Source organism: Vigna unguiculata, chromosome 5 (genome assembly GCF_004118075.2).
Source record: "Vigna unguiculata cultivar IT97K-499-35 chromosome 5, ASM411807v1, whole genome shotgun sequence".
Classification (NCBI taxonomy): domain Eukaryota; kingdom Viridiplantae; phylum Streptophyta; class Magnoliopsida; order Fabales; family Fabaceae; genus Vigna; species Vigna unguiculata.
Window position 1 is genome coordinate 4,330,628 of NC_040283.1, and position 27,221 is coordinate 4,357,848.

General features: G+C 34.6%; 4 protein-coding genes and 1 pseudogene across 5 annotated transcripts; 4 read left to right on the forward strand and 1 right to left on the reverse strand.

The window, feature by feature from the left end:
- Positions 1–607: 607 nt before the first annotated feature.
- Positions 608–6,974, forward strand: LOC114183475 (nucleolin-like). The gene is made up of 12 exons (XM_028070500.1): positions 608–1,080; positions 2,016–2,572; positions 2,654–2,743; positions 2,866–3,105; positions 3,416–3,637; positions 3,709–4,003; positions 4,107–4,429; positions 4,542–4,648; positions 4,743–4,846; positions 4,934–5,007; positions 5,102–5,201; positions 5,379–6,974. The coding sequence occupies exons 1-11, from the start codon at positions 864–866 to the stop codon at positions 5,198–5,200; spliced, it is 2,328 nt and encodes a 775-aa protein (XP_027926301.1). The 5' UTR covers positions 608–863; the 3' UTR covers position 5,201; positions 5,379–6,974.
- A 2,227-nt stretch (positions 6,975–9,201) lies between these two features.
- Positions 9,202–13,822, forward strand: LOC114183581. The gene is made up of 6 exons (XM_028070654.1): positions 9,202–9,325; positions 9,400–9,905; positions 10,523–10,621; positions 11,325–11,369; positions 12,712–12,849; positions 13,423–13,822. Exons 2-6 carry the CDS (start codon positions 9,546–9,548, stop codon positions 13,753–13,755), a joined length of 975 nt encoding a protein of 324 aa, XP_027926455.1. The 5' UTR covers positions 9,202–9,325; positions 9,400–9,545; the 3' UTR covers positions 13,756–13,822.
- A 1,798-nt stretch (positions 13,823–15,620) lies between these two features.
- Positions 15,621–16,792, forward strand: LOC114186350 (annotated as a pseudogene).
- Positions 16,793–22,071: 5,279 nt separating this feature from the next.
- Positions 22,072–24,662, reverse strand: LOC114183535. The gene is made up of 5 exons (XM_028070587.1): positions 24,496–24,662; positions 24,391–24,417; positions 24,156–24,223; positions 24,019–24,045; positions 22,072–23,086 (listed from the first exon to the last, which is right to left on the reverse strand). Exons 3-5 carry the CDS (start codon positions 24,198–24,200, stop codon positions 22,376–22,378), a joined length of 783 nt encoding a protein of 260 aa, XP_027926388.1. The 5' UTR covers positions 24,201–24,223; positions 24,391–24,417; positions 24,496–24,662; the 3' UTR covers positions 22,072–22,375.
- Positions 24,663–24,838: 176 nt separating this feature from the next.
- LOC114183534 lies at positions 24,839–27,036 on the forward strand. Of its 2 annotated transcripts, XM_028070586.1 has the most exons (4): positions 24,839–25,035; positions 25,125–25,230; positions 25,465–25,701; positions 26,020–27,036. In XM_028070586.1, exons 2-4 carry the CDS (start codon positions 25,138–25,140, stop codon positions 26,599–26,601), a joined length of 912 nt encoding a protein of 303 aa, XP_027926387.1. In that variant the 5' UTR covers positions 24,839–25,035; positions 25,125–25,137; the 3' UTR covers positions 26,602–27,036. The 2 variants fall into 2 exon arrangements, with proteins under 2 accessions (XP_027926387.1, XP_027926386.1); XM_028070585.1 differs by having other exon boundaries at positions 24,904–25,230.
- The last annotated feature ends 185 nt before the right edge of the window (positions 27,037–27,221 follow it).

A 27,221-nucleotide genomic window follows, 5' to 3' on the forward strand; every position in this document is an offset into this window, starting at 1 on the left:
ATATAATATCATAATGCGCTTGTGTTTAAGTTAATATACATAAAATAAGTTTTTAAAATATTTATTATAAATAAAAAGAATATTTTTAAAATAAAGTTAAAAATAAATATGTATAAAATAATTAATTTTAAAATAAAATTGAAAAAACTTCTTTATGATATGTTTTTTTATTATATATTGTTATAGGTAAAAATATTCATTCATTTCACTAGCGTACACACAAGCGCTATCGCGCCTGTGTACGCATTTTTAAAATATTGATGATAGCATGTTAGTAGGTGATAATAATATAATGTTATTAAGTTAATATAAAAATAAATTTATATTTATTAAAAATAAAGTGAAATGAATAAAAAAATTAATTATTGATGAATAAAAAAGATAAACAATTTTATAGAAAATAAGTAAAAATAACCGTTAATTTTAAAAAAAATTAATAAGTAATTATATTGTAAAGGGTACAATTGGTATTATGAAATGTGGACACAAAAGAGGGAATTCTCTTTATATATTGTTATAGATATTAATCAACATCCATTAAAATAAAACTAAAATAATTCTCTAGGACCTGTTCCAAACATTAATAGCCAACGTGCTACTTATTCCTTCTCAAGGGTTTTGCGTTTGCTTTTGAGTTTGCTCCCTATTTGATTCTCAATCTCTCTCTCTCTGCTTTTCCATTGTCTCCCTCTTCTCCAAATTTCTTATCTTTTTTTCACATTCAGCATTTGGTTTCACCTCAATTTTCATTGGTCTTCGACTTTAACCCTACCTTCCTTCTTCTGCAAATTAGGGTTTTATTTTCAATAGGGTCTTTTTGTCCGGGGATCGTTTCCTCGATCTGAGTCAATAACTCTGCGACAATGCCTCCGAGGGTAGTGAAGAGAGGCGCTGCGGCGAAGAGGGTGTCGAGAGGATCTTTGAAGGCTGCACCTGAGAACCCGGGTGAGCCTGAAACTGCCGAAGCGGGGGCGAAAAATCATGCAGAAAATTCAGCTGTTGATGTTGGAGGGGAAGAAAAACACGTTGACGTGGACCAAGAGCCTCCGGAAGCTAGAAATGGGTCGGCTACGGTGGAAAGTAAGCCTTTTTTTTTAATTTATATATTTTTTAGATTTTTTGTTTGGTTCTTTTGAGGGTGAGATGCGTGCAGTGTTATATGTATTTCATTCTTTGCTGTATGTTCTGAATTATGTGTCATGGGGATTGTAAAAAGTTCAAAATTTTACTTGGAATTTAAGATGGGTGTCGTGTGAATTTCGGTTCTGCAAAGGTTTTAAATCACGGTCGTAATTATTGTCATAGCTTCCTCCCAATACTTGACACTGGGGAAAAAATGGATACAGTTGTGGTTTCATCACAATCGAAGGTTGTGGTTTCCTCACAATCCTTGGCATGTGGGAAATTGCAGACATGGTGGTAGTCATTGTTTCATCACAATCATCGGCTTTGCGGAAAATTGCAGACAAAGATGACCACAGCTGTGGTTGACAATTGTGAGATTGTGGAGAGCCCCAAAACCTTGACGATGCAGCCATAATTATGGTTTCAGACAGTTTTTTAAAGCCTTGGGTTCTGCACCCGTGTATTGGTTCTTTGTCAATATCTTAATTTCATTAGGAAATAACTGGTGAAAATATAGTTTGGCTGTGGTAAGGGAAATTGATACAGCCCTTTCACCCAAACCATTTTTGAAAGTTATGGAAAACATTCTTACGATGGATTAGTTTGGATGGTGCTGCCTCTTATTGCTCCTTTTTGTATTCATTGTGTAACTTAAGATGGAAGCTGTTATATTGGATGGATATGTTACGAAGATGGGTTTTATTTATTTATTTTTTCTTTAGTTCCTTTCCTGATGCATATTAGTGCTGTGTTATGCACTGGTGGACATGAGTTAGACCAAGAATTATGAGGATTGATTGCGAAACACGGACTTCCTTATTTTATTAATTAATGTGATGATCGAAGGGTTGTGTATTTGACTGGGGTTTTAAATATTTATTTTTTGGCAGACAATGAAGAAGAAGTTAAGGAGTCTATAGATGAATATGAAAAAGGTGAACATCTAGATTTAGAGGATAATTATCCTGAGTATGAAGCAGAAGAGTATGGTGGTGTTGACTATGATGAAAAGGAAATTGAACAAGATGAAGGTCAGGATGAGGCAGATGAAGTAGAGGAAGAACCTGAAGAGATTATAGGTGACGAGGAGGGTGATACAGGTGATGAAGAAGTTGAATATGTTTATGAAGAAGTTGAGGATGATGATGATGGTGAACATGCTGGTGAGGAGCATGAGCATGCCCAGGTGCCTGACGTGGAGGAAGAGGAACACCGCGAAGTTGTAAAGGAGAGGCGAAAGCGTAAGGAATTTGAAGTATTTGTAGGGGGACTAGATAAGGATGCTACTGAGCATGATCTGAAGAAGGTTTTCAGCAAAGTTGGGGTAGTTACTGAAGTCAGGTTGATGATAAATCCCCAGACTAGAAGAAACAAGGGATTTGCATTTTTGCGTTTTGAAACTGTTGAGCAAGCAAAAAGAGCTGTGGTGGAGCTAAAAAATCCAGTGGTAATTTTTTATCTTATTGTTGTTAAAGCAGGTTTAAAATTGCTAGCATATTAAATCATGTTTTCTTCGCTCCAATTTCAGATTAATGGTAAACAATGTGGTGTTACTCCAAGTCAGGACAGTGATACTCTCTACTTAGGTAACATATGCAAGACTTGGAAAAAGGAAGCTGTAAGTTTTTCTCTTGGTCTATTTCTTGCTGCCTTTGATACTCAAGTTATGCATTCTAGTATTATTTCTAGCCACTTTCGAGGCTTGGCATTCTAACTGCTAAATGCAACTTCTGGTGCCAGTTGAAGGAGAAACTAAAACATTATGGAGTTGAAAATGTGGAGGATTTGACTTTAGTAGAAGATGATACCAATGAGGGGATGAACCGAGGATTTGCATTTTTGGAGTTTTCATCTCGTTCAGATGCTAAGGAAGCATACAGGCGATTGCAAAAGAGAGATGTTGTGTTTGGAGTTGATAAGCCTGCAAAGGTTTCCTTTGCTGATTCCTTTATTGATCTGGGTGATGAAATTATGTCACAGGTATCTTTATGAATTTGATTTCCTTGCTTTTGCCAAGGGTCATTACATAGGAAATACAAAGTATGGTTCTTTGATCTTATTGAAGCATAAAATCTACATTGACTTCCAACGTAGTGCTTCAGCGGTTTTTTGATTGACAGTATTTTAGGGTTATGACTTTAGTTTTCTACTGATATATAAAAACAGTACTGTGGCTTAACTTTACCGTTCGATTAAAAAATTTCCACAAATTTAATCCAATTTACTCTGGAAGAAGGTTAAACTTTAGCATATTTAAGAATATTTTCTGTCTGTGTGTATGTAACTGCAGGTTAAAACTGTATTTATTGATTCACTACCTCCGTCATGGGATGAAGATTATGTCCGGGATCTTCTCAAGAAATATGGAGAGATTGAAAAAATTGAGCTTGCTAAGAACATGCCAGCTGCTCGCAGGAAGAACTATGGATTTGTTACATTTAGTACGCATGCTGCTGCTGTGGAATGTTCTGATAGCATAACTAGTGCAGGGTTAGGTGAAGGTGACAAAAAGGTTAGCCTGACTTTTAAATTCATTTGCAACAGTTAAATGTGTCATTATATAATGCTTCTTGGTTGTTTCAGGCAAAAGTTAGGGCTAGATTATCACGGCCTCTTTCAAAACCTCTTCAGAGAGGCCGTGGGAAACATAATAACCATGGAGATTTTCGTTCTGGTCGCAACTCTGGAAGATTGGCAAGACCTTCACGGGGTCGACCTGCTCCACGTAGTTATCCTACCCGCGTGGTTAGAGGCATTGGAAGTCGTGCTCCACCAGTTAGACCTGTTAGTGTGAGAAGTAGACGTCCTGTCCCATCCATGCTAGATAGAGTCAGGCCAGTTGCTCCTCCAGCTAGAACCTTTGAAAGGAGATTGACTGGTATGAATTATATACCTATCTATACATATGTGCGTGTGTTACCTCCCCTTGTTAGTGTGTCTTTATGAATAATATACTATAATATTGTCTTGTTGCCTGTTAGCTCCTGCATATCCAAAAAGTGGCATGAAAAGAGACTATAGTAGACGTGAGGATCTACCGCCCCCAAGAAGCAGAGTTGCTGCAAATTATGGCTCTAGGGTAGCTTCTCAGAGGCACACATCTTATAGGGATTATCCTGCCCGTGGTTCTGACTACCCCGAGCTACATAGAAGTACGTCTCGTGCTGCACCAAAGAGAGGTTATGTTGATGATGGCTATGGCCAAAGATTTGAGAGGCCTCCTCCTTCCCATCTAAGTTATCGTGAAGGACGCCCCCGTGACTATGAAACTATAGCTGGCTCAAAACGTCCTTATACTGCTATAGTAAGTTTTATTTCTGAAGTCTATTCATTTATTTTAATTAGATTGTTTTAATTGTCATTTCAGTTGTCTTTTTGATAAATGAAATATTTTTTACATTAATTTCTCTCATCAGGATGATGTTCCTCCACGGTATGATACCGGTGCTCACCAATCAAGATCCCGTTTAGATTATGAATATGGAGGTAGTACTTCACAGTATGGAGATGCTTATGGTGATAGGTTAGTTTTTATCTGAACAAGGTTCTTGCATTCATTCTCCTTTGCCTCAACCCTGGTGTTTTTTAGTAACTTATCCCGCATTTTTGATTGGTAGACTTGGAAGATCTAGTCTGGGATATAGTGGCAGCAGAACTTCCATTTCTAATCAAGAATTACATGGGACATATGGCAGTCGACAGGGCATGAGTTATGGTGGAGGTGAATATTGTGGCACATATATTCTTAAGTGTTATCTTAAACATCAATTGTTAAGTGCTTACATCTTTATTGTGTGTTGCATGTCAGGTTCTTTTGGTGGTAGTGATGGTGGTATGTACACATCAAGTTATGGTGGTGATTACGAATCCCGTGGAAGTGATGTAATGTTTCTTGTCTTTCTCAATTGGAATTAGTGTGTTTTATATTTATCTATCTGTGACATTCTCATGTTTGAGTGTGTTGTTGATGTTATAGGGTGGTGGCCGCTCATATTCATCCATGTATTCTGGTAGAGGTGTGGGTGGTGGTGGCAGCAGTTATATGGGTGGTGGTGGCTCTGGGTCTTATTATTGAGGTAAGTTTTCTAACTTGCTGCCATTGCATTTTGTAAAGTACATGCAGAAGCACCAGACTTTGTAAATCTCATTTTCTCTGAGGTTTCTCTATCCTCGAATGGCATCTCCATATTTTTCGTAAGGGATGACTGGAAAAGGTTGAACACCTGGTCACTAGTGAATTTGTCTATGAACAGATCTAAATATCAAAAAGACTGCTGTAGGGTGTGGAATTTGAAGCTTATACTCAATATGACGCCCTACCATTTGGAGCTGAACATTACTAAGTAATTGCCTGGTTTGGGAATGTCACTAATTGAAGGGTTATGTCAATTCAAGTCTTCTCTCGATGGACAAGACAAATTCCTCCTTGTTGAATTTGTGCTGTAAGCTGAAGTTGATTATAGATGGAAAGAGAAATGCTGAGCATATGATGTATAATTTAACTTCGTATTATAAGGTTGCCTTATGGGTGGGAAATGTGAAAGATCACACTCCATGTCCTGTACATTTGGAAAGAACCAAGGCCCTGGATATTACTTTTTGATTACGGATTATTGGATTTTTCCTGCTGTCATAAAGTTGGTTTTTTTCGTCACAACAGAGATATATTTCTTTGGATTGATTATATATTCGCCAGTGCATGATCACGAACAAGAATGACCCACTCTGCACTTTGTGGAGCTACCATTGGTAGTAGCAATATGAGCACCACTTCGGCAATAAATAAAGGAAAGATTACGAAATAGTAACATCCTAGAAAGCATGATGCACTGATAGTGTGTTGCTGGAGTGTTTAACAAAATATCTTGTACGGAGGGGGAGTACAAGATACAAATGGAGCATTGCATAATTTTCCTTGAGATTCTTTACTTGTCCCCCTCAGAAATTTTCTTTTTCTTTTTACGATGCAACTCTTTTCCGCACTTCATTACTATCCAATCCAGTTGCGTAATATCTGGAAGACCAATTACCCTTATGCTATATCATTGGAAAATGCAACTCTACGAGGTTGTAAAGTAGCTGAATGGATTCAATATCATCTGTGTTACTGGCAGATTTTGAATTTCAAGAAATTAAGGGGATTGGCGCTTTATGTCCAGGTTATATACCCTGCATGATTTAACTAAACTCATGCCCCAATGACAAACAAGAACTAACCAAAATATCATACTCGTGATTTTTTTAATCTCCAGTTGGCTAGTTAGTTTACAAGTCGCCTTAAGCAGCAAATACTTTTTAAGTATTTAATATGTTTGGAGTCTTAAAAGGCCTTGGAAGCTGTGATGCCTTCCAAATGAGAATATCAGATTACTGACTTTTTTATATTTAAAAGTTTCTTAGGATTTTTTAACAGTTCACCTGCCTTTCAAAAGTGCTTCTAATCCATACTAGGTTTAATATAATGATGTTTTCTGTTATATTTCATGCAAATTCGAATTCTCTACTTTGCTTAATGTTTATTTGTGCTGCTTGTGAATGATTGGTCTCTCTCAGTCAGGATTTTCATTGTGCTTAGATTTTTTTGGTGAAAGGCTTTCATTTCACTACCCTTCAATGATGTGTGTGATCTTAACTGACTTGTTGGAGTTTAGTTTCCAGTGTGCTCCTTTACTGCACTGCAGGGTGTTGCCCCTCACCAAGTTCTTTGATAAAATCTGTTTCTGCATTGCTCTAGAATTTTGTGTTTTTTATTTGACATGACGATCTCGTTACAGATTATGTAAATTGTTCCATTCATGACATTGTAATTCTGGGTAAAATACCATATAATGCTAAGTTTCGAATTACTAGTCTTGTGTTGTGGTTATATAGATGCTATTACACACTCTCGAGCTGCTATTGTTTTTTATGGGGTTTTTGTAAAATTCGTAATGGGCGCAAGTTATGTTGCTTTTGGATTAAGTACAGATATGGTTGTTAACATTTTGTAGTTGATGTTTGACTCATTTGTCAAATCAATCATCAACTGTTAAGAGTAAAGCATAACCAATAAAATCTCCGAAACTACTAAAGTACCAGATTCTTAGATTGGTTAATGGTGCACATTCTTTTAATTTAGGTGATCACTGTTGTGGAATCCAGAAAAATAAATGATGATAGATACTTTTTGCTGAGTATGAATACAGTTGAGCTTCTACTGAATGAATCCAAACACGAAGTGTGGTGAGTACTATTAAAGTTGAATTAGAATAGAATTAATTTTTAAATTTGATTTTGGTTAAAATGAACTTCGAATAAATTGGGGTTAAATGATTTTATTTTTAAAATAAAGTATTGAAATTTAGTATATCATTCTATTTAAAATTTCAATTCAAAATTAATATTGAATATAAAGGTAATTATTTAACATAGAGCTAAATATGAAAACACTTCTTTACATTAGCATGTGGACGTTTGTTGTTTTTTTCTGCAGTCAAATTCTTGCGCATTACTCGGTTTTTCCCTTCAGTCATATCTGAAATATGTAATTTAAAATGTGATTATAGATTAAGTAATTCAAAATACTATTTAAATTGTATAATCTAAAACATAATTATTTAATTCGAAATATAATTAATTCACAATTATATAATATACTATTCCAAATTTTGTAATTTAAAATAGAATAATTTAAAATTATGTAATTTAAAGTTGTCTTGGATTACATATTTTAGAATAGGTTTAATTAGTCGGATTGTATCTAATTTTATGTGTCAGTTTGATTTTTGCTTTTAAAAATATGTCAATTGAGTTCCAATTTTTGAAAATATGACTCAATTAAGTTCATTTTAGATAAAAATTATTAACGTCGTTAACGATATTAATATTTAAAATGACTTACAAAATTAAGTATTGATATTTATATTACAAAATTAAGTATTGATATTTATATTAAAATTTAGTGGTAAAAGTCATGAATAAAGTTAATAAAGTTAATAATTTTGTCTGAAAAGAATTTAATTGAGTCATTTTTTTCAAAAGTTAAGACTTGATTAACATTTTTTAAAAGTGAGTATCAAATTAACACGAATAAAATTGAATATCATTTGATTAATTAACCTTTTATACTTGAATTAATTATAGGATATCATAGCAAGTCGAATTCATTAGAGTATGAGATATTACATCAAGGACATATTGATATTTTATATATATAAAAAGTGAGAGAAGAAATTATGAGATAAATAAAAGTATAATCTAAAAGGTTTATTTAGGAATGATAAGAATATATATATATATATATATATATATATATATATATATATATATATATATATATATATATATATATATATATATATATATATATATATATATAAGGTGATGAAAGGTAAAAAGGCGAGTTTAGGATGCACTCCTTATACTCAGTTATCAAATTACGTTGGACTATACCTAACATGCCCAGTGATTTTGGAAGACCAAGTAAAATTAAGTATTCACTATTGAGAAACAACAAAACCCTTTATTTCCTGAACTTAAGCTCCTTACGCATTTCAAATAATGGAATTGTGCCATTGTCACAGCTCAATTCGTTTTTCAATATTTTGGTAAAAAAATGTCCATACAATAATACAAAAATATCATATTCTCCAAAACTTCTCACATTGTTATCAAAAAGTATTTTGTAACTTAAATAAATTGAATTGCGTTAATTCAAATACCTTGCTTTCTACTTTTTCATTTTACTTTAGTCTTTTAAAATTATGATATTATAATTCATCTCTTGAAATACAAATATCATATAATCCCCGAAAATATTAAAGGTATTTTTTTTACTCTGAAGCTAAAAGGGAAAAATGATAGGTATTTAATAATTTTAAAGACTAATTGTAGAGGCACTGTCCTTAATTAGCAAGCTTTCATTTCTGGTAAGAGAATAAGATTAAAATATAGTTAAGAATTAATAAATTAAGTTTGAATGGTAATAAACACTATTTTATAGGATTGCCGTTTAGTGTTTTTATAAAAGAAAATTATTAGCGAAGCAATGCGTCATCATTCCCTGGGTGTAAAGTAGGTTGTTGTCAAAGGTTGTACTGTAATTTTGTTTTGCATGGACTTTGCAGGCACGCAATGTGAGGTGAAAATAGTGACAAGAGTCAGAAGACAAAAGTGAGTGCATAAATCACAAAGAAAGGAAAAGGAAAAAGAAGGAAAAGAGGTAAAGATAGATCGATGAGAATTAACATGTCGTTTTTATTTGCGGTGGAAGCATCACCTTTCTGTTTGTTGCAGCTTCATAATGAAAAAGCCGCCAACGATCTTCTCCTCTGCGCTGTTGTTGATGTTCACGCTTCCTCTGTTATCCATGCCCCAAACGTAGAAAAAAGGAAAAACCAAGAACAAAGACACCCCTTTTCATTTTCTCTGCATTCTGGAAAATGGGTCGTCGCCTAAACGATTCAGATTTTGGAAGGTTCGCGCTTTTCGCCCTCTTCTTGATTGGTGCAATCTCCTGCTCCGCGGTGTACCTTTTCCTTACCGTGTTCGTGAGGCCCGACAGTGAATCTCTGCCTTCGGTGGAAGATGAGGGTCCAAAAGAAGAGCAATGTTGCAGAGGGGTCGAGCATTTGGAGCTTTGGGGTGACGCTGTCAAATGGGGTTCTCAATTTGTTTTGAATTCCTCTGAAGAATGTTGCATGGCGTGTAAGAGAATGTGTAACGGTGATGGAGGACCCTGTTTGTGTAATTCCTGGGTTTATTGTGGCGATAGAGAGGCGTGTGGATCTAGATTTGGTGAGGTATCGTTGCATTTCTTTTGGTTTGCCACTTCTAGGATATTTAGCGTGTTGATTAGCTCTTGCACTTGCTTTTGGCGTCACGTGTGGTGTTTATTTATCATTAGTGTGCAGTTTTAATTGGGTATACTTCCCCATGATAGATCTTGCCTAAGATTCAGTTTTTGTGTCACTTGTTCCCAAGGCCTGACCCTAGTGGTTGTGCATTGGGTACTCCGTATTGGAGGTCCGATTTTCTGTTCTGCCAATGAGCCTAAAGCCAACATTCGCTATACTCAGAATTTAAATGATACTGCTCTTAATTTTTTCCTGCTTTGAATTGGGTTTTATCGTACCTTATGTTTTGATTACTGAATACGTGGTACATGGCGAACTCTTGGAGATTATCACAAAGTACGAACCTAGTTGCTTCATGCCTTTGTGCTTTAGTTTAAGGGCTTGATTTGGGAATTTGGTTGGGCATAAGAGTATTATCATTGTAAAGATTGCTGTTCTAGCTGGTGTAGTTTATCATTGCCTTGAATGAACAATTGAATAAGAATGAAGTTTTAGTCCCTTTTTTTAGCATAGAGTTTTGGATGTACTTGATAGTTGATTCTAATTTCCTGCTTTCGTTTCAGTGTTGGTTAAAAAAACAACAGGATGCTTTAAATCCAGATCGACGAGACTCGGGAGATCTAGTAATGTGGACTTCTGGGTTGGTCTTTCGTAAGGGAGAGGTAGGAATATTATTTATTGTAGTTTGTTCTATCAAATTATTTTATCTGGTTTGTAAAAGTATTTTCTTTTCTTATTAAAAAAATCATTGCAACAAAGTGAAAAACTAGAAAAAAAAAAAAAACAAACTAGAGATGTGTCATGGAAACCTCCTCAAGAATACGGTGTTAAGCTTCTATCAAATGCATTAGATTGTAGAAATTTTATGTCATGGAGTAACCTGTTTATGGATGAGAAACAAGGTAGAAAGAACTGCAAAATGTTTTTCCTCTTTGGATTGTTATAAAAGGCAAATAGTTTTGCTGTACAAATAAATATGTAGTACTGTATTTCCTGCCAGTTAATCTGTCAATGTTTCGACCTTAATGTTTTTAAATCTTCTCAATTACTTTTGGAGGATCTTCTGATATCATGCCGCATTACTCCCTATATGTATTTTGAGAATCCTGCTTTATGTTAGAATCACTTCATTCTAATGTGTTTCTCAGTTTTTGTCCTTAATTGTATCCCATCTTTCTGTTCATAATTGAATTGAAGTGTAAGCATTAGGCAATGCTTTATGTTCATTATAATTTTCTCAAATATATATTCTCAACATCCTTTTGTTTTCTGCTCAGCATGAAGCTATGTGATTGTTGACTATATTTTAGTTTCTCTAGATCTTTGAGCTATATATAACTTTTCCTTATACACTTGTATTTTTAGGAAATCGTTGGTATGGAAACGGACCATGGAATTCTTCGTGTAAAAGTAAGTAATTCTCTACATACCACTGTATTATATCATTTACATTCATTTCACCTTTTTACCCTGGCTATTTTACATCTGGTATGCCAGATATGTTTTCCATTTTTATCTTGTTTCTATCATGTAATTCTTAATGTTTAATCTAACAAACAAATGAGGCACGTCCAATGTGTTTGAAAAAATAAAAATCATCTAGCTCTTAATAAGTTGCTTCTCTTTCTGTATTTATGTGTGTGAAGGGGAGGAACCAATAGGTGCCATATATGTTTTGGTTTATCAGTGTTGTTTTTTGTATCATTTAGAGTTATTTTACAGATAGACTAGGAGAATTTTGACTATGCATAAGAAGTTTGTTGATTGGCTTGCTAAGAGAGAAAAATAAGAAAAAGAAAGGGAAAGGAGCTTCTCTAAAAGCTAAAATTAGTTTATGCAACAGAAAATAAAAATTTAGGAAAACTATATGAGGTAGCTTCTACAAATTAGCTTATGCATAAGTTAGCTTTAACTCTTAGAAAAACTCATTTCCTTTTTTCTTTTTATTTTTCTCCCGTACTTATCTTTGTGGTGAGAAGCTTTTGTTCAAATGTACCTGGAGATAAATAGAACACAGATTTTTACACTTTGTTTAGAATTTCTAGTAACTGCACCCATTTGTACCTTTTTTTCCAAAGCAGTATCTGATCACATGCTTTTCACATACTGATTATTTTTCAGCTTGAATCATTCATCTATTATCTACTTTGGTCTGATTATTTTGTGAAACATTGCATAAGTTGCAGCTGATAGCATTAGCCAAAGATTTGAACAGATTATGTAAAGCAGGCTATTGGAAAAAGATAATTTTGGGCAGATTATGTGCATATGTGACTTTTTAAAGTGATTTAGGTTCAGAAACATTTGAAAAGGTAGTTCTTTAATGCATACAAGCTTGGAAGACAGGATTATCTAGTTCCAAGGAAGATGGCTTTTTACTAGGGTTGATGCTAAGTGCACTTGTCGACCAGTGTTCAAGGCAAGCTCAATATTAAAAGTGCAATTTTGGATAGACCAGTGAGGGATTTCTATGTTTGACATAATCTGTATTAAGTTGTAGGTGTAGATTGAAGACGTTGCACATACTGTCATCTAGCCTTTATTTTAGAGTGTCACTGGATAGGAGGGGGAGGGATTGTTTAATTTTAAATCTGCTTAATCTTTTGCCCTTATTAGATGAAGAATCTGTCTTCTCTGAGTCCTAATCATGCTGTTAGTAACATTAAGAGTTATGTCATGACCAATATCTAGATATAATGGCTTGACGTGTTCTAAACTGAAAAAAACGTGTTCTAAAATTTCATTGCCACAGCTTTTGCCCGAATGCGCTCCAAATTCTGTCTTCTACATTCTTGAGCTCTTGGCACTGCCTCACTGCGTTGGTTGTCAGATTCATAGAGCTGAAAACCGAGGAAACTTTTGGGATTCAAAAGGAAATCACATAAAAAGGGTAAGGTTTATGATGTCAATAACTATAAAAAATTGTGCATATGTTCTGCAATAGATTTGCTGCTTTTTTGTAATTGTGAATGAATTGATTTTGGTTGAGAAAGAGTCTGCTCATCTGCTCATCACATGACTGGTTGTTGTATTTTTATACTACCTGCAAATGTTGCTTAAATGATTTTATTTTCCTTTTCGGGATTCTCTATAGCAATATTTCCTGGTAATTATTTTTGACTTGGTTACACTCTGTTCTTCTGCATTTTATTCATGGTTTTAACTAAACTTTTTGTGGCCCTCTACTTCTATAGGCCATTTAAATGAAAAAAAAGGAGGATAAATCAACTAGTGGATCCATTTGTGTTTAATACTGGTTCTATCCAATACCTGCATCTACCTAATTTTTATAGTAGCTTTCTTGTTTTGAAGTAGTTGAAGTTTGTTCCTGAATGGTGGAAACTTGTCCTCTGCTAGCTGCTTTGTTCTTAAATCTCATTTCTGTACAACTTACCTCCAGATTATTGATTATTGACACCCCCATTTTTTCATTTTATGTTTCTGAATTTGAATGTTGATGTAGACTTCATATGGTCCTCCTTTTGCACTTATTCAAGGAACATTGGGATCTCATGGCTCTATTTTCAAGGATATTCCAAAAGAGCACTGCCCTACCATAAGAAGAGGATCTGTAGCATGGGTTGGTTCCGGTCCAGAATTCTTCATCAGCCTTGCGGATCACAAGGAATGGAAAAATCCATACACAGTTTTTGGCTATGTTCTATCTGAGGATATGGAAATCTTAGAGAAAATTTCTCAGCTTTCAACAAAATCTGAAATTTGGAATAGCATTAAGATCTCTATCTTGGAGAACCCAGTTTCATTACGGTTTCGAAGAATGAACACAAAGTCTTGAATCCTCAGTTTCATTCATTTGTTCTTTCAAAATTTTCCTCATTTGTTAAGTGATAAGTGGTTCAATATGGATCTTGGGCTCAAGTTGCTTAATGCTAGGTATTCAGACATTCTAGTTGATTGCAAATCAAATAGAGTAGAGTGAGTGAGTATACAAGTTTGATAGGTATGTCTTTGTGGATATTTCATGCTTCTGTTATTTCTTATTTCCTTGCACATAACTTAGTGTAGAAGAAAGAGCAGCATCATTCTCATCATCCTAGAAAACAAAAGCACACCCATTTGCAGGCATTATTGTGTGCTACACAATTAGTGAACATTTCTTGATTCACCATCAGATTAGGTGGAGCCATAGAATAGAATTATTGACTCATTGTATTGAAGTTGTGCCTTGCACTTCTTGCCTTTCATCATACAAAAATAGTTTTTGGTGAAGTTTTAGTATTTTCTCTTGTTAGGTAATATTTTGTACATCTCTGGAAGGAACTTCAATTTTTGACATATCAACGTGGCAAGTTACATAAATAAGATATTGACAAATATTGGAACATTTATCTATCCTGATAACTTCTAATATATCCTAAAGCATGCAGTTTTCATGTGTTTGTAACTTTCTGGGAACCTAGAAAATCAATCTATTTAAATTAACAAATACTGGTTCAAGTAAGTGGTAAGGCTACACAATGACAAGCTTATAAAATCAATACAAATATACGAGAAGAATAAAAAAGTGCTCCGTAAAAAATGTCAAAAGGGAATAACATAGTTGACAAAACAAATACACCGTCACAGAAGATAGAGTTTAACTCTATTACATACCGTAACAATTTTGAAGCGTGTAATTATGTCGGTTTGAAAACTCGAATTTCGTCGTGGTTATAAGGAATAACAACTACTCTTAGTTTAAAATAAATTTTACCAAAATAATTACATGAAATATTTGAGTAACGAAATGTTTGTTCGATTATAGGATACATTCCGGATAATATCAACAACAACAGTTCTAAATATTTAATAGCAACTTAACTTTTTAATATTTGTAGAAATATTAAATGTTTAAATATTACCAAAACACGAAACCTTTAATTTCTATTAGTATATAAGAAACAAATAAGTAGAAATTTAGGTAAAACTTGTTCGACCTTTATATATGTTGGGTAGGATTGGGCAATCTTAGCTTTTGACACGTGCATATATGATCGTAACAAGGGTGATTTTAGGTGTAACCCGCCTAGGTTTTCACTTTAACATGGATTGAGAAATATTTTAGAAAATATAAAAACTTTAATGATATATAATTTGAGAAATGAATTTGATGGCACGTGATGGGCATGGTGAAGGAGAATTGGATAGAAGAGAAGAGAAAGAGAAGGTGTTGTTGTTGTTGTTGCAGTGGAGTGGCTGGGTCAACGAAGCATTAAAAATGTTGGTGTTGTTGGGAAAAGCACAAAGCCCACCCTTGGCGGTGGGTAACTTTAATAACACCCACCAAGTGCCCACCCCACAAACAGCTAATTTAGATGATAAGGGGAAGGGAATTGGTCATGGCCAAAGTCAGAGGTGGACCTCTCTCCCCCGCGGCGCACGTTAGCCCCTCTCCATCTCTCCCAAGCGGTGGTGGCCTCCTCATCCACCCACGTCACAAATTCAGCCGCACATCCCTCACCACTTTAACAACAACAACAACAACCATGCCCCTTTTCCTCCACCACACCCAACAACAACAACAACCCATTCACTCTCTTCTTCTCCTCTCTCCACCCTTATCCTCCGCCCCTCTCCTCCCTATCCTTCACCCACCCCCTTAACCTAAAAACGCTACCTTTCTTTTCTTCTTCCCATGGCCTCCCCATCTTCCCCCACTGATTCCAACCCCCCTCCGCCCTCCCCCTTGCTCTCGCCGCCCCTCCCTCCACCTCCTCCCGCCGCCTCCCCCCGCCATGCTGGACCCCGGAGGAAACCGCCGCGCTCATCGACGCCTACCGCGACAAGTGGTACTCCCTCGGCCGCACCAACCTCAAAGCCACCCACTGGCAAGAGGTCGCCGATGCCGTCACCGCCCAGTGCCCCAACGCCTCCCCCACTGCCAAAACCGCCGTCCAGTGCCGCCACAAAATGGAAAAACTCCGCAAACGCTACCGCACCGAAATCCAACGCCTCCGCTCCCTCCCCCTCCCTCGCCTCATCAACAACTCCACCACCGCCTCACCCTCCTCCTGGGTCCACTTCAAATCCATGGACTACATGGAAAAGGCCCCAACAAACCCCACACCGACACCACCACCGCCACCAACCCCAACACCCCCACCCACAACCTCAATTTCCCCGACGACGACAACGACGACGACGATCTCTACGAGGAATTCAAGAACGCCCCCGGATCCAACACGCGCAGCCTCAACAAACTCTACAAGAACGGTTTCGGATCCGGCTCCGCCTCCGGGTTCCGGATCCGGATCCCGGCGGGGGTGCCGAACCACGCCTCTTCCAAGTTCTTCAATACGCCTCCCCCCGGCATGGTGCCGCGCAACGGCGCGAAGAGGGAGCGTGAGAGCGACGCGGTGGCCGAGATGGTGGGCGCGATAAAGGTGTTGCGCGACGGGTTCGTGAGGATGGAGCAGATGAAGATGGAGATGGCGAGGGAGATTGAGAGCATGCGGATGGAGATGGAGATGAAGCGCACGGAGATGATCCTGGACTCTCAGCAGCGGATCGTGGAGGCTTTCGCCAGGGCCGTTTCCCAAAAGAGGAGCAAGGGCAAGTCCACGCCTTCTCCCTCGTCGCAACCCTGATTATGAATATTGGGTGCTTTATGCCTATAAGGTGTTTGATAAATCGTGATTAGTATGTTCTCTTTCTGTTTTAGGTAGGTTCATATTACTATACTCTTTTGCTGCAACTTTTGCTCTTGTGTTGGATCTGTTGATTCATGTTCAATACTCTAGGCTCGGTCAATATGCTTTTAAGCCTTTCATCTTCGCCTTAAGTGTAATTCTCTGTCTCGTTAAGAATTTCCTTCTCATACTTTTCTTTCATTACCTCTAACTCTCTACTTTTTCATTATTCTAATTACCTTCTTAGTCTCCTCGTATGTTTATATAATATTTTCTCCTTCAATAACATTTTTCTGTTTGGAAGACCAGAACCATTGCCTTGACTAAAGAGCTAAAGTTGCACGCAGACTCTAAAAATGCAATTCAGGTTGTAGTGAATTATGTGGTTGCCTTGTTTTCAAAAGAAAATTGTTCAAGTGGGGACAATAACTGAAAGGATTTGGCAGAGGATTTCTTCGCTAAAAAATTACTGAGTTAACAATTTGAAGCATTTAAAATGAGTTAAGATGGAAATTGAACTGAAAATACATATGAATCTCTTTTTGTTTCATGTGTATCAGATTAAACTGGACGACAAAAAAATACAAACATATCATAAAAGCCTAACTTAAAAAGCACAGGGTTATCTTTCCTTTAACCCAAGGAAATTATATACATTTTGTTAGAAATGATTTCAATAATACCGTCAAAATAACTCTGTTAGTGTACCAAAAAACATGTTCAGAGAAAAGTGCTCTGAAGTTGCATATTCAGAGATCTTGTCAGCCAAAAGAGTATCAAATAGAAAAGGATTGTTATGCGTGAAATCTTTACTTGTAAAACCTTCATATTTGCTGAAACTTTTTACTCAGCAAGAGAATTCTTATAGTTAAAAGTCGTAGTTAAAGACCAGTTAAGAAAATCAGAAGTGACGAAAAATGTGTCTCTCAAACTCAAGATAATATAAGGAAGATAACAGAGTTTGTAAAGGAGTAGACATAGATAAAACTCCAAATGTTCTGTTGCCTCCATTAGTACACTTGCAACACTTGTACAAGTACCTGTCTTTAGTTAATTTTTTAGTTATTTTATACATTTTCGAAATACTTTTTAACCGTCGAATGATCATCCTTTGGGGAACATTTTTTTTTAACTTTCAAACGAATCTCCTCTTCCACTTGTGAAAATTTAGAAGTTTTATTCAAAGATGTTTTTTCTTCTTAAATTTGGTATCTTTATTTTGAAACTTTCAATTTTCAATGTTTATCTTTCATCCCATTATACTAATCAGAGTTTTAGGAAGAAGAAACACATAAACTGAAACATTCTTTCAAAAAATAGATAACCAAATTAAAAGTAAATACAAGGTAAATGATTAGCAGTGTGAGGGAAGAAAAAAGCAGAGATAGTGCAAGAGCTCCCCACAACACAGGATGCATCAATAATATGTGGAAAGAACTCAGTGAATGCTTCCCCCAATATCAAATCCGAAGTGAAAGCTTTTGGCTTGGTTGAGGACTTTTTGGATGTAATGGGAAGAACATGTTTTTGTGTGCTTACCTCACAAAACCAACAAATCGAAACCTATTAAAACGATGCAAACAATGGTGTGTTAAAAGATAAAAACCAGTGTTTTCACTGCTGCAAATACACTTTTTGCATTGCTTCTCTTTACGGTACAGTAAAACAAACTTATCCAATGAATGATGACAGATTTGCAAACAAACATTTAAGATCCACCTCACTTTACATTTATTTATTTTTTAACCAAAAAATTTAAAAATGGTGCTTAACTTTTCTATTTTACTAATACTTGAATTTGCTGACAAGCTTTGAATCTCTCCAACTGCCATGATAAGATATACGAAAATAGTCTTTTTGTTTACAATATTTTAATATTAGTTTAGACAAATTTATATAGCCACTCCTACGTATATTAGTTTTAAAAACATTTAAAAAATATTATTAAATAGTGCAAAAGTCTAAAAAATGTTACCATTTACAAAATCAACATTTCTATATGTATCTAAAAGATTTTAGTAATATTTGTATGTTTTATTAGTATCATTTTTGTAATTGTTACAGGTAGCATCTTCAATATTATTACAAACATAACATTTTAATATTTTTAATTAAAGATATGCTTGGATCCAACAATTAAGTAACTTGTTTTTTAATTTCAAAGGATACAAAATAAGTTTTTGGAGACCAACATGTTATTGTTTTATGCTTTGCAAGTTATTTCAAAGTCGTGAAAGTTTATTCAGATATTCAAGTGCTAAATTGTTCACCAAATTTTTGGTATCGTAATAAGTTCAATGATCTTAGAAGGCGTTTGGGATTAGATATGTTTAAATTGGTAAAAAATCATTCATTTCTGTGTTTTCCAAAAAAATTTGTGACATAATTGATTGATGTGTCTACAAAGATCATGGACACGTGCCAACATCTTATTGGTCAGTTTTGTGAGTGGAAGATACTGCACACATGATTGTTTGTTAGTGGACAAATTTTGGAAGTAAAGATTACCACATGACATGATTTGGTTGAATAGAGTTTAAATGATAGGAGGTGTGAAAATAGACAAAGACAAGGATGTAGAAGTAGGTTTTGCGTGATCCATCTAAAAATGGTGGTGTATGAGTGAAAACTAGGAGTTCATTCAGCTCCTTGTATACTTCTTTCCAGAAATTTACTAACTTTGGCCTTATTTTGTAATTTAGAATAATTCAATTTTCATATCTTTAGTGAACCAAATTTAACTTTAACTGCATCAACATGCTAGAATATCCAAAAATATTATGCAACTAAAATTACTTTTTAAGCCATATTAAGCCAAATTATCACAAATCTTGATTAAATCAATCTTTTAAGTATTAAAATTCAATTAAATCTCCAAATTTAAACATTAGATGAGGACAAAAATTTGTACTCATCACACCCCCACACTTATCCTTTTGCACTCTTGGACAAAATTGAGCAATTTTAAAACTCTAGTCTAGGTTATTTTATTTCATATTTACACTGGATCAAAGGAATGAACATCACTGGATACAATTCAATCTTTGGAAAAGTTCTATTTTTCAATCATGAGTTAATCTTTGGAATCCACGAGACAATCAAATATGAAAGATATCACTCAAGTTTAAAATGTATGTTTTCTCATCAAAATTCGCTAAGTATTTTCACTCAAAATACACATGCAAGTAAACACTCATATATTTAACAAAACTTTAATATTCACAAACTTTAAGAAAACATTCTTTCAAAGATTATGAAGATTTTTCGTATGTTATAATGAGATTAAGGCAAAGATAAAAAAGTTGTAGCACTTTTGAGTTTTTAAAATAAAAATATAGAAAGAATAGCGGAGTATAATTTTAAAAACAACACTTTTCTGATTGTTCCTTTTTTTTAGAAGGCACCATTTTTCATTTTTCTACATTTTTTTCCAATACTCTTTCATTATTTTTTTTCAAAACTCTTTCATCATTTTTTTTCTTCATTTTTACCATTTTTCTTAATTTATGGGTGAGAAACTCCTTTCAAAATTTAACAAAGTTAAAGCTGTGATCAATTCAAGTCAGATACGATATTTTCACTATTGAAGCCTTCTTGATTTTGTTCTTTATTTTCAAAGTATAAAACCCTAAGAGCATATGCAAATATAATGGGCCACATCACAAAATGTTTTCCAACTCACACAAACAGTGTCAGGTTGTCTATTGTGCCGTTAAGTATTTTAATGCCGTTTAGGAAAAGGACTTAATTAATAAAAAATTATAAAAATAAGACCAAATTAATCACAAAATAAGAATAAAAATCAAATTGAATAAAGTTAACGAAAATAAAAACTAAATGTGTATTTAAGTTTTTTTTTTCTTTTTTTAAGATAAAAAAATAACATGATATAAAAAGTTGATTGAAAAGAATATATATAAGAACTTATTCGTGTAATCACAATTATATATAATCACTTTACATATAATAAACGGTAAAATATTTAATGAATGAATATTGACGATTTTAATTTACATATAATATGATTTATAACAAATTTGATTATTTTACTTTTTAAAATTAAAGGATTGAACTTTAAAATGTTATATGGTAGGATTTTTAAACTTGAGAAATAATTAATTATAAACAATTATTTTCTTATGTTTTTCTTGTATTTCGTTTTTTTTTGTGTTTGATGAGCAATTGATTCTCTTTTATGAATGTTTTTCTTGTTCATGTTAAGGATAATAATACTAGGAAGTATATATTAGAAAATATAAACTTATTATTATTGAACACCTCCAAGTTAAATCTTGTGTAAATAACAAACTCTCATATAAACGTGTCTGCAGCTTAAACTTAACCATAACTAATTGTAATTATCACTATTATTATCATGCTGCAACCATCATTAACACCACTTAATAACTTTTTTAAATTGGAATTAGTATATATAGCGATATATTTTTAACGACTACAGTAAAATAAAAGACTCACATAAAAATAATTACCTAGAAAAAAAAATCACTCGACACAACTTCAAGTAATCTTTCTTAACTTCATTAACCCTAGTCCAATAATTAGCAGTAAAGTTGGTAATTAAAGTTTTGCTTCACTTCTAGGGTGTAATGTTTGTTGATCAAGGTCATCGTCAAATTGTAATAATAGGTATGCTTCCCTTCATCAAGTACTACTATATATCTTGGATCATAAGACAATGTTTGATCCACACAACATGTTGGACTGGGATGGAAAAACGGCTTCACAACTGCAAGACATGTCCAATGGTTGGAATCTAAACAAGTACGAGGAAGTAGAAGAGTCTGTGGTTCCAGACAAACCATGCAGCGTGTTTCATCTTTTGTGATAGCGTCCACTGTGTTTCTTTGGATTATCATGGACATATGCAGCAAGTTATCAATGTAGATGGTGCGTTGTCCACTGTGTGCCTAGGATTCTTCGCAAAATTCTTGTGCATTGTCAATGTAGATGGTGCATTGTCCAATTTGCGGTGTTATCCGTGCGATAACCATCATATATATTGCATCGTTCCCGAGCATAAAAAATAGGATCATTTCGATCGTGTCAGTTTTGTGATGTTGCCATCGATAAACTTCACTTGGTCTTGGACGACAAAAGAGCACGTTGTTTCATTTTCTTTATTACAAGAGGGATGATTTGTTCCATTTAGATGAGGAGTAACAAGAATTGGTAGGATTCTCACTTGAATATGTAAGTAAGAACTCGAAGGGTTTTGTGAAAGATCAATGTTCCCATTGTTCGTTAAAAAGAAAAACTAGGAACAACTGAGCACAAAGATAGGGCAGGAAGACGGTCCAAGAAATAATAAAGAAGAAGAAGGCACAATGGAAAAAGGAGAGAATCAACCTGCTCTCTGATACCATATTGAGAATTCATACACACCTTCGTGGAAATGAAAGAACGAAGATAAACACAAAATGAAAAAGACGAAAAAGCTAACATACACAAAACAAACTATATCAGACACGAAGTTCTATCATACACAAAACAAACTATATCAGACACGAAAGCAAAAGATCATTATTGTTCATAAAATACATGCAAGATAAGATATAAAATACAAGCAGAATAATAACGAAACTCATGAGTTATTGGGCCTTAAGAAGCCAATACTAAAAGCTGGATACCACAGATCATAAGCAATGAGTTTCAACATCATGCAAACAAAACGAAACAAGGTAAAACACATGCTGTAATAAGTTTTGAATTACGTCAACCAAATAGTGGGTTGTTGTTGTTGAGAGCTTAATCAAGTACGACATAAAGCTATTTGTATGATTCAACTTCACCACCCATCATCCCCTGAACAAATACCGAAAAATCTTCGAAAGTAAAACCAGGTTCTCCCACTTTTGTTTTTCCTGCACCTACATATCTCTGGATAAGGTAAATCATGAGCAACATCATAAAACAAACAAAGAGAGAAAGGGCAAAAGCCGCTGTAGCAGTAAAGCAGATGAGAGGAAGCTTGAAAACACCATAAGCCACATACACCCCCGACAACTTGCCGAACAACTTTAGAACATAGTGAAGTGATTCAGAAATCAATATTAGCATGATTGAAATCTGATACACTGGTTGCAGTGGCCAAATCAGCAACAAAACCAGAAGATAACCCACCATGATTGTCATTTCATCTGTGATCTCTGGATTAAACACTCCTAAGGCTTCCCCAAAGCTCAACACCACTATTCCTGTGTCAGATAAGTCCTCCAGTTTGAAATCAAACTGAGTTGTCAACTTTTCTGCTTTGAATTTTAGAAAAGCACCACCCGACGCTAGCAACATGTAATGAAAATGATCAGGAATGTCCTTCATACTCAACACTATATATTTCATACATTTCCTGAAGCTGATAGGAGGGTGTCTTGGTGGTGCTTCAGGTGGAGGGTTTCTTGGTGGTGTTTCCGGAGGAGAATCTCTAGGTGTTTCAGTAGAAAGCATAGAGCAGGCGCGGAATTTTTCTGTGTTTTTTACCTAGCAAAAGAAAGAAATCCAATCAATATGGTTTCACCCTTGAAGAGATATGATTAATGTAGTTCAACTTAATGATTCCTTCTAAATGTTTTTTTTCTATAAGAGACAGTTTAATTTTGTGCCCTACCTTTATATTTTCAAACTAGAGAAATTTGTAATGCACTATTATTAGAGAATAGTAGGAAAATTATCTACATAAAATAAGAACTTGACAACTGCAATCAAGCAAACGTTTGATTTCTCTCTTAGAATATCCTTCTAACGAAGTGGCATTAATGTTTTTGATTGATCTAAAACTTGTGAAGAAAGATGTCATGCAATATAACTTTCCAATTTTCTTCTCTTACAAAAGATAATTATGAAAATTGTGTCTTCGAAAGCATTGCTGGGGTTTCACTGTATAAGAGGTTTCAGTGAAAATTGTGTAAAAATGTTAAATTTAGCGCAAGGGAGTGCCATAAAGGAACCAAGTATAGTTACAATATCAAAAAATTGTATTCTTGTCAACCATATCTACCTACTAGGCAACAAGGTTTTCTAGTCCAACAGTTCTACTGCAACAAGCAACAAAATAGTTCTGTGAAAAATCATTTTTTCAAAAACTTTTACATAAACATTGGTCAAATATTTACAAGAAAATAAAAAAGATGGATAATATAAGTAGAATGGTCATACCTAAGTAATAAAAGAACAATTAATTAACCTTAATAATAATAAACTATTCATAATAATTTTCATACCAGATATACTTTCATTACTTATTCAGCTATAGTATTTTTGTAGATTAATATGAGTGCACAACGATAGACAGTTATGTTAGAAAACAACGATGGCGATTAAAACATTAAAGAACAATGAAATGGTTGTGATGAAGAACAAGTGAAATGGTCATATGTTATCCAAGATCAGACAGATTCGGTTTCAGTAATTACCAGATCTTGTTCCTCGTCCCGCGGTATCTACAATCATCATCAAATATAACATCTATCAGCTATGAATTGCAGAGTGTGCGTAAGCAAAGAAAGCACACTAAATAAACAAGAAAAACAGATTTGCTACTGTTTATTACGTTTATGCCGTGTTCTTCATATTGGGTCCACATCTCATTCTCCATATGCAAATATACCCAAGGTAGTGCTGTTAATCAGAGCACAACAAGTTTTTCAAAATACAACTATAATGGTAAATAAGATTTAGCACTAAACGACTACTGCAACATGAAGACGATGAAGAAATAAGTGAAATGCACATGTCATATTCATGATCACAGAATAGATTCAGTAGGAAGATTTTTCATTACTTACCTGATTGAGTGCCTAATCGGACAGTATCTGCAAAGAGTTAACAAATAGTATATGTAAGTTATCGAACACCAGCATCAACAAAGAAAACACAGACAATTAACCTACGAGATAAAAGGTACGTTATACTGTTAGGGTTGTTGTCTGTTTCAGGAACGGTCTTCGTCTCCAACTTTGTGTTAGAACCAACCTCCTCCAGAAAGCAACAACAGAAGCTTAAGGGTCTGTCAAACACAAGTTGCAGATTTGAAAAAGGACAAAGACAACATTTTGAAGTCAATCAAACAAAACAAACGCGTTTGCGTGTGGGGTCAATTGCCAACGAAGTTTCAGACAACATTCACTGAAAGCACAGACCTTCGTCACCTTAGACCAATTCCTACCCGAACAAAACACGTTCAAATAAAAAAAAATGGAAGTTTGATGAGATTACTCATTATCTTATTCTTCGCTTGTAGTGAGTTTCATTTTCAAACCCCGCGGTTTAAGGGTCCCTCTTCTTTCTTTTATTCTGAGTCTTCATCAGCCGAAGACTTTTGCAATAAACTAACTATTTTTCATCCTCCCTTGAATTTCCCTTGATGCAGATTAACGCGTTTTCTTAGCTTGAATTCATCGATCTTGATCATTTTAGAAGGCCACAAGGAGGTATTATCATTTTTTTTTCTGCAATATTGGTTTCTCATTGTGTGGAAATACTAGAACTAAACTAACCGCTTGTGTTTTTGTGGATCTAGCTCAACTTATCAAATGTCTGAAATAGACGTTTTCATTTCTTTCCGTGGGACGGATCGTCGATCGGAGAAGTGTAGATATTTGATAGAATGTCTCCGTGAAGAAATAGTATGTGTTACTTTATTTACATCCATTCCAACTGTTTCTATTTTTTCTGTTTTCTTCTTACTGATTACTGCTCTCACTTGTTCATCCGTAGTTCACTTTTTTGTTCCGAATTTCTTAAGTTTTGTTAATTTTTTTTTAAAAAAGCCTTTAATTTGTAATGATTGCACAATGTTGTTTAAGGATTCAGTTGAAAGTATATGTGAATTACCACTTCTACTTCTTCTCGTGCCTCAGATTGAAAATGGAAAACGGTTATTAAAGCTTCTTGAAGAACGAAAACCGTGGTATACTTATGAACCTCTGATGGAACGAGTGCATTGCCCTTGGAAAAATAATGCCAAGGAAACCCGTTGCTTTGAGGATAACTTGTTTTTTGAAGCTGAAAATCTATGCTCACGCATGGAAGGTATAATCAAGGCTCCACTCTGCACAGATAATGTTGAATATCACAGCACAACACAGAGCCACACGGTAAGTTGGTAAGATTATAGCTTTGTGAATAATTATTCTGTATGCTGTTGTTTTGCTTTCTGATATATGTTCTCATATAGGAGGATATATAAGTAACACATCAATTAAGTTTAAGTTGAACAAAAATTATTTTATTATTTTTCACTATTTCTTATTGTTCTCTTAATGTTTAGAAAAGGGGTTAAACATATCCTTAACTTGAAATATTTAAATAATTTAGAAAAATACTGTGATTTCTAAATTCTAACCAGCCTGCTGTAACTACGTGAGATTTCTGTAACATTTTTAATCCTTCTTGGGACTTTCTATATGCTGCAGAAATGGAGTACAACTTATGAGCTTCTTAGTCTGAGTAGTTTCTGTTACATGGACATGAAAAATCAAAAGGTGAATCAAAGAAACACCTCAGAAAACGAGTTATTGGAGGGTATCAATGAACCATATGATGGTAATAACACTCTACACAATACTATAGCATTAAATACTTCCCAACTGCATTACAATTTCACAGGTTGTGATCTAAACAACAATAGCGAACTCTTCAGTCATGAAAAACGCAAGAGAATCGTACATAATGTTTCATCTACTGTGATGGCGTCCACTGTTTTTCTTTGGGTTGCCATGGAAATCTGCAGCCAGTTATCAATCATCCAGCTTCAGCCAAAATCTGGCACCATTTTGTTTTTATCCACATTTCTGAAGCTCTTCGGTTTCATGGCTTATATATCAGCTACTGCAGCGATGATTGTTAATGGTGCACCATTCTCTAGCATGCAGAGCATTATGCTCATGTTTTGGGCAATTTTTATGCTTGTCAATTCTGCAAAATCACTCACAGAAGTGTACCTTCCAATATTGGGAATCATTTTCACAGGCTCTTTATGTGCTCGTGCCAAGTAGCCACCACCACACTCACATGAAGGTCAACAATGAAAAAATTTAAGAAGCTGAGCTTCTAACTTAAACCAATCCTATATATATATATATATATATGAGTTTATCTTCTGCGTGCTAGTGTTTATGTTGCTATCTAACATGCGCCTTGATGTTGAGGGTGCATCCATGGTCCAACAGCTTATAGCCATAGATTTTGTTTGAAATAACTTAAACTTTAAATAACAAATAAATCTATGACTGTAAAGGTTGTTCCATTCCCCAGACTCAAGGTGCATTTAGAACCCCGTGTGTTTGTTCTTCTTGTTTGTGTCAATAATTCATAGGCGAAACACCGTACTTTCGGTGCAGTGCTGTACTGTATTGCTGTTGGATTTTACTTTCTTAACATTATGTTGAAAAATTTCATATTCCAATGATTTAATATGTGCAAATACCATATACTAATTGTATTATGCAGTCATCAGAAAGGTAAATTAGACTCTTGTTTTGATTGATATTAAGTAAGCTGGTTATGCTGTTCTTGATATATATATATACAAATAAGAACTTTTGTAACATTTAAGATTAAAACATACATGTCATATGTTGTTAACAATGAAATTCTTCCAACACATTGTACAACA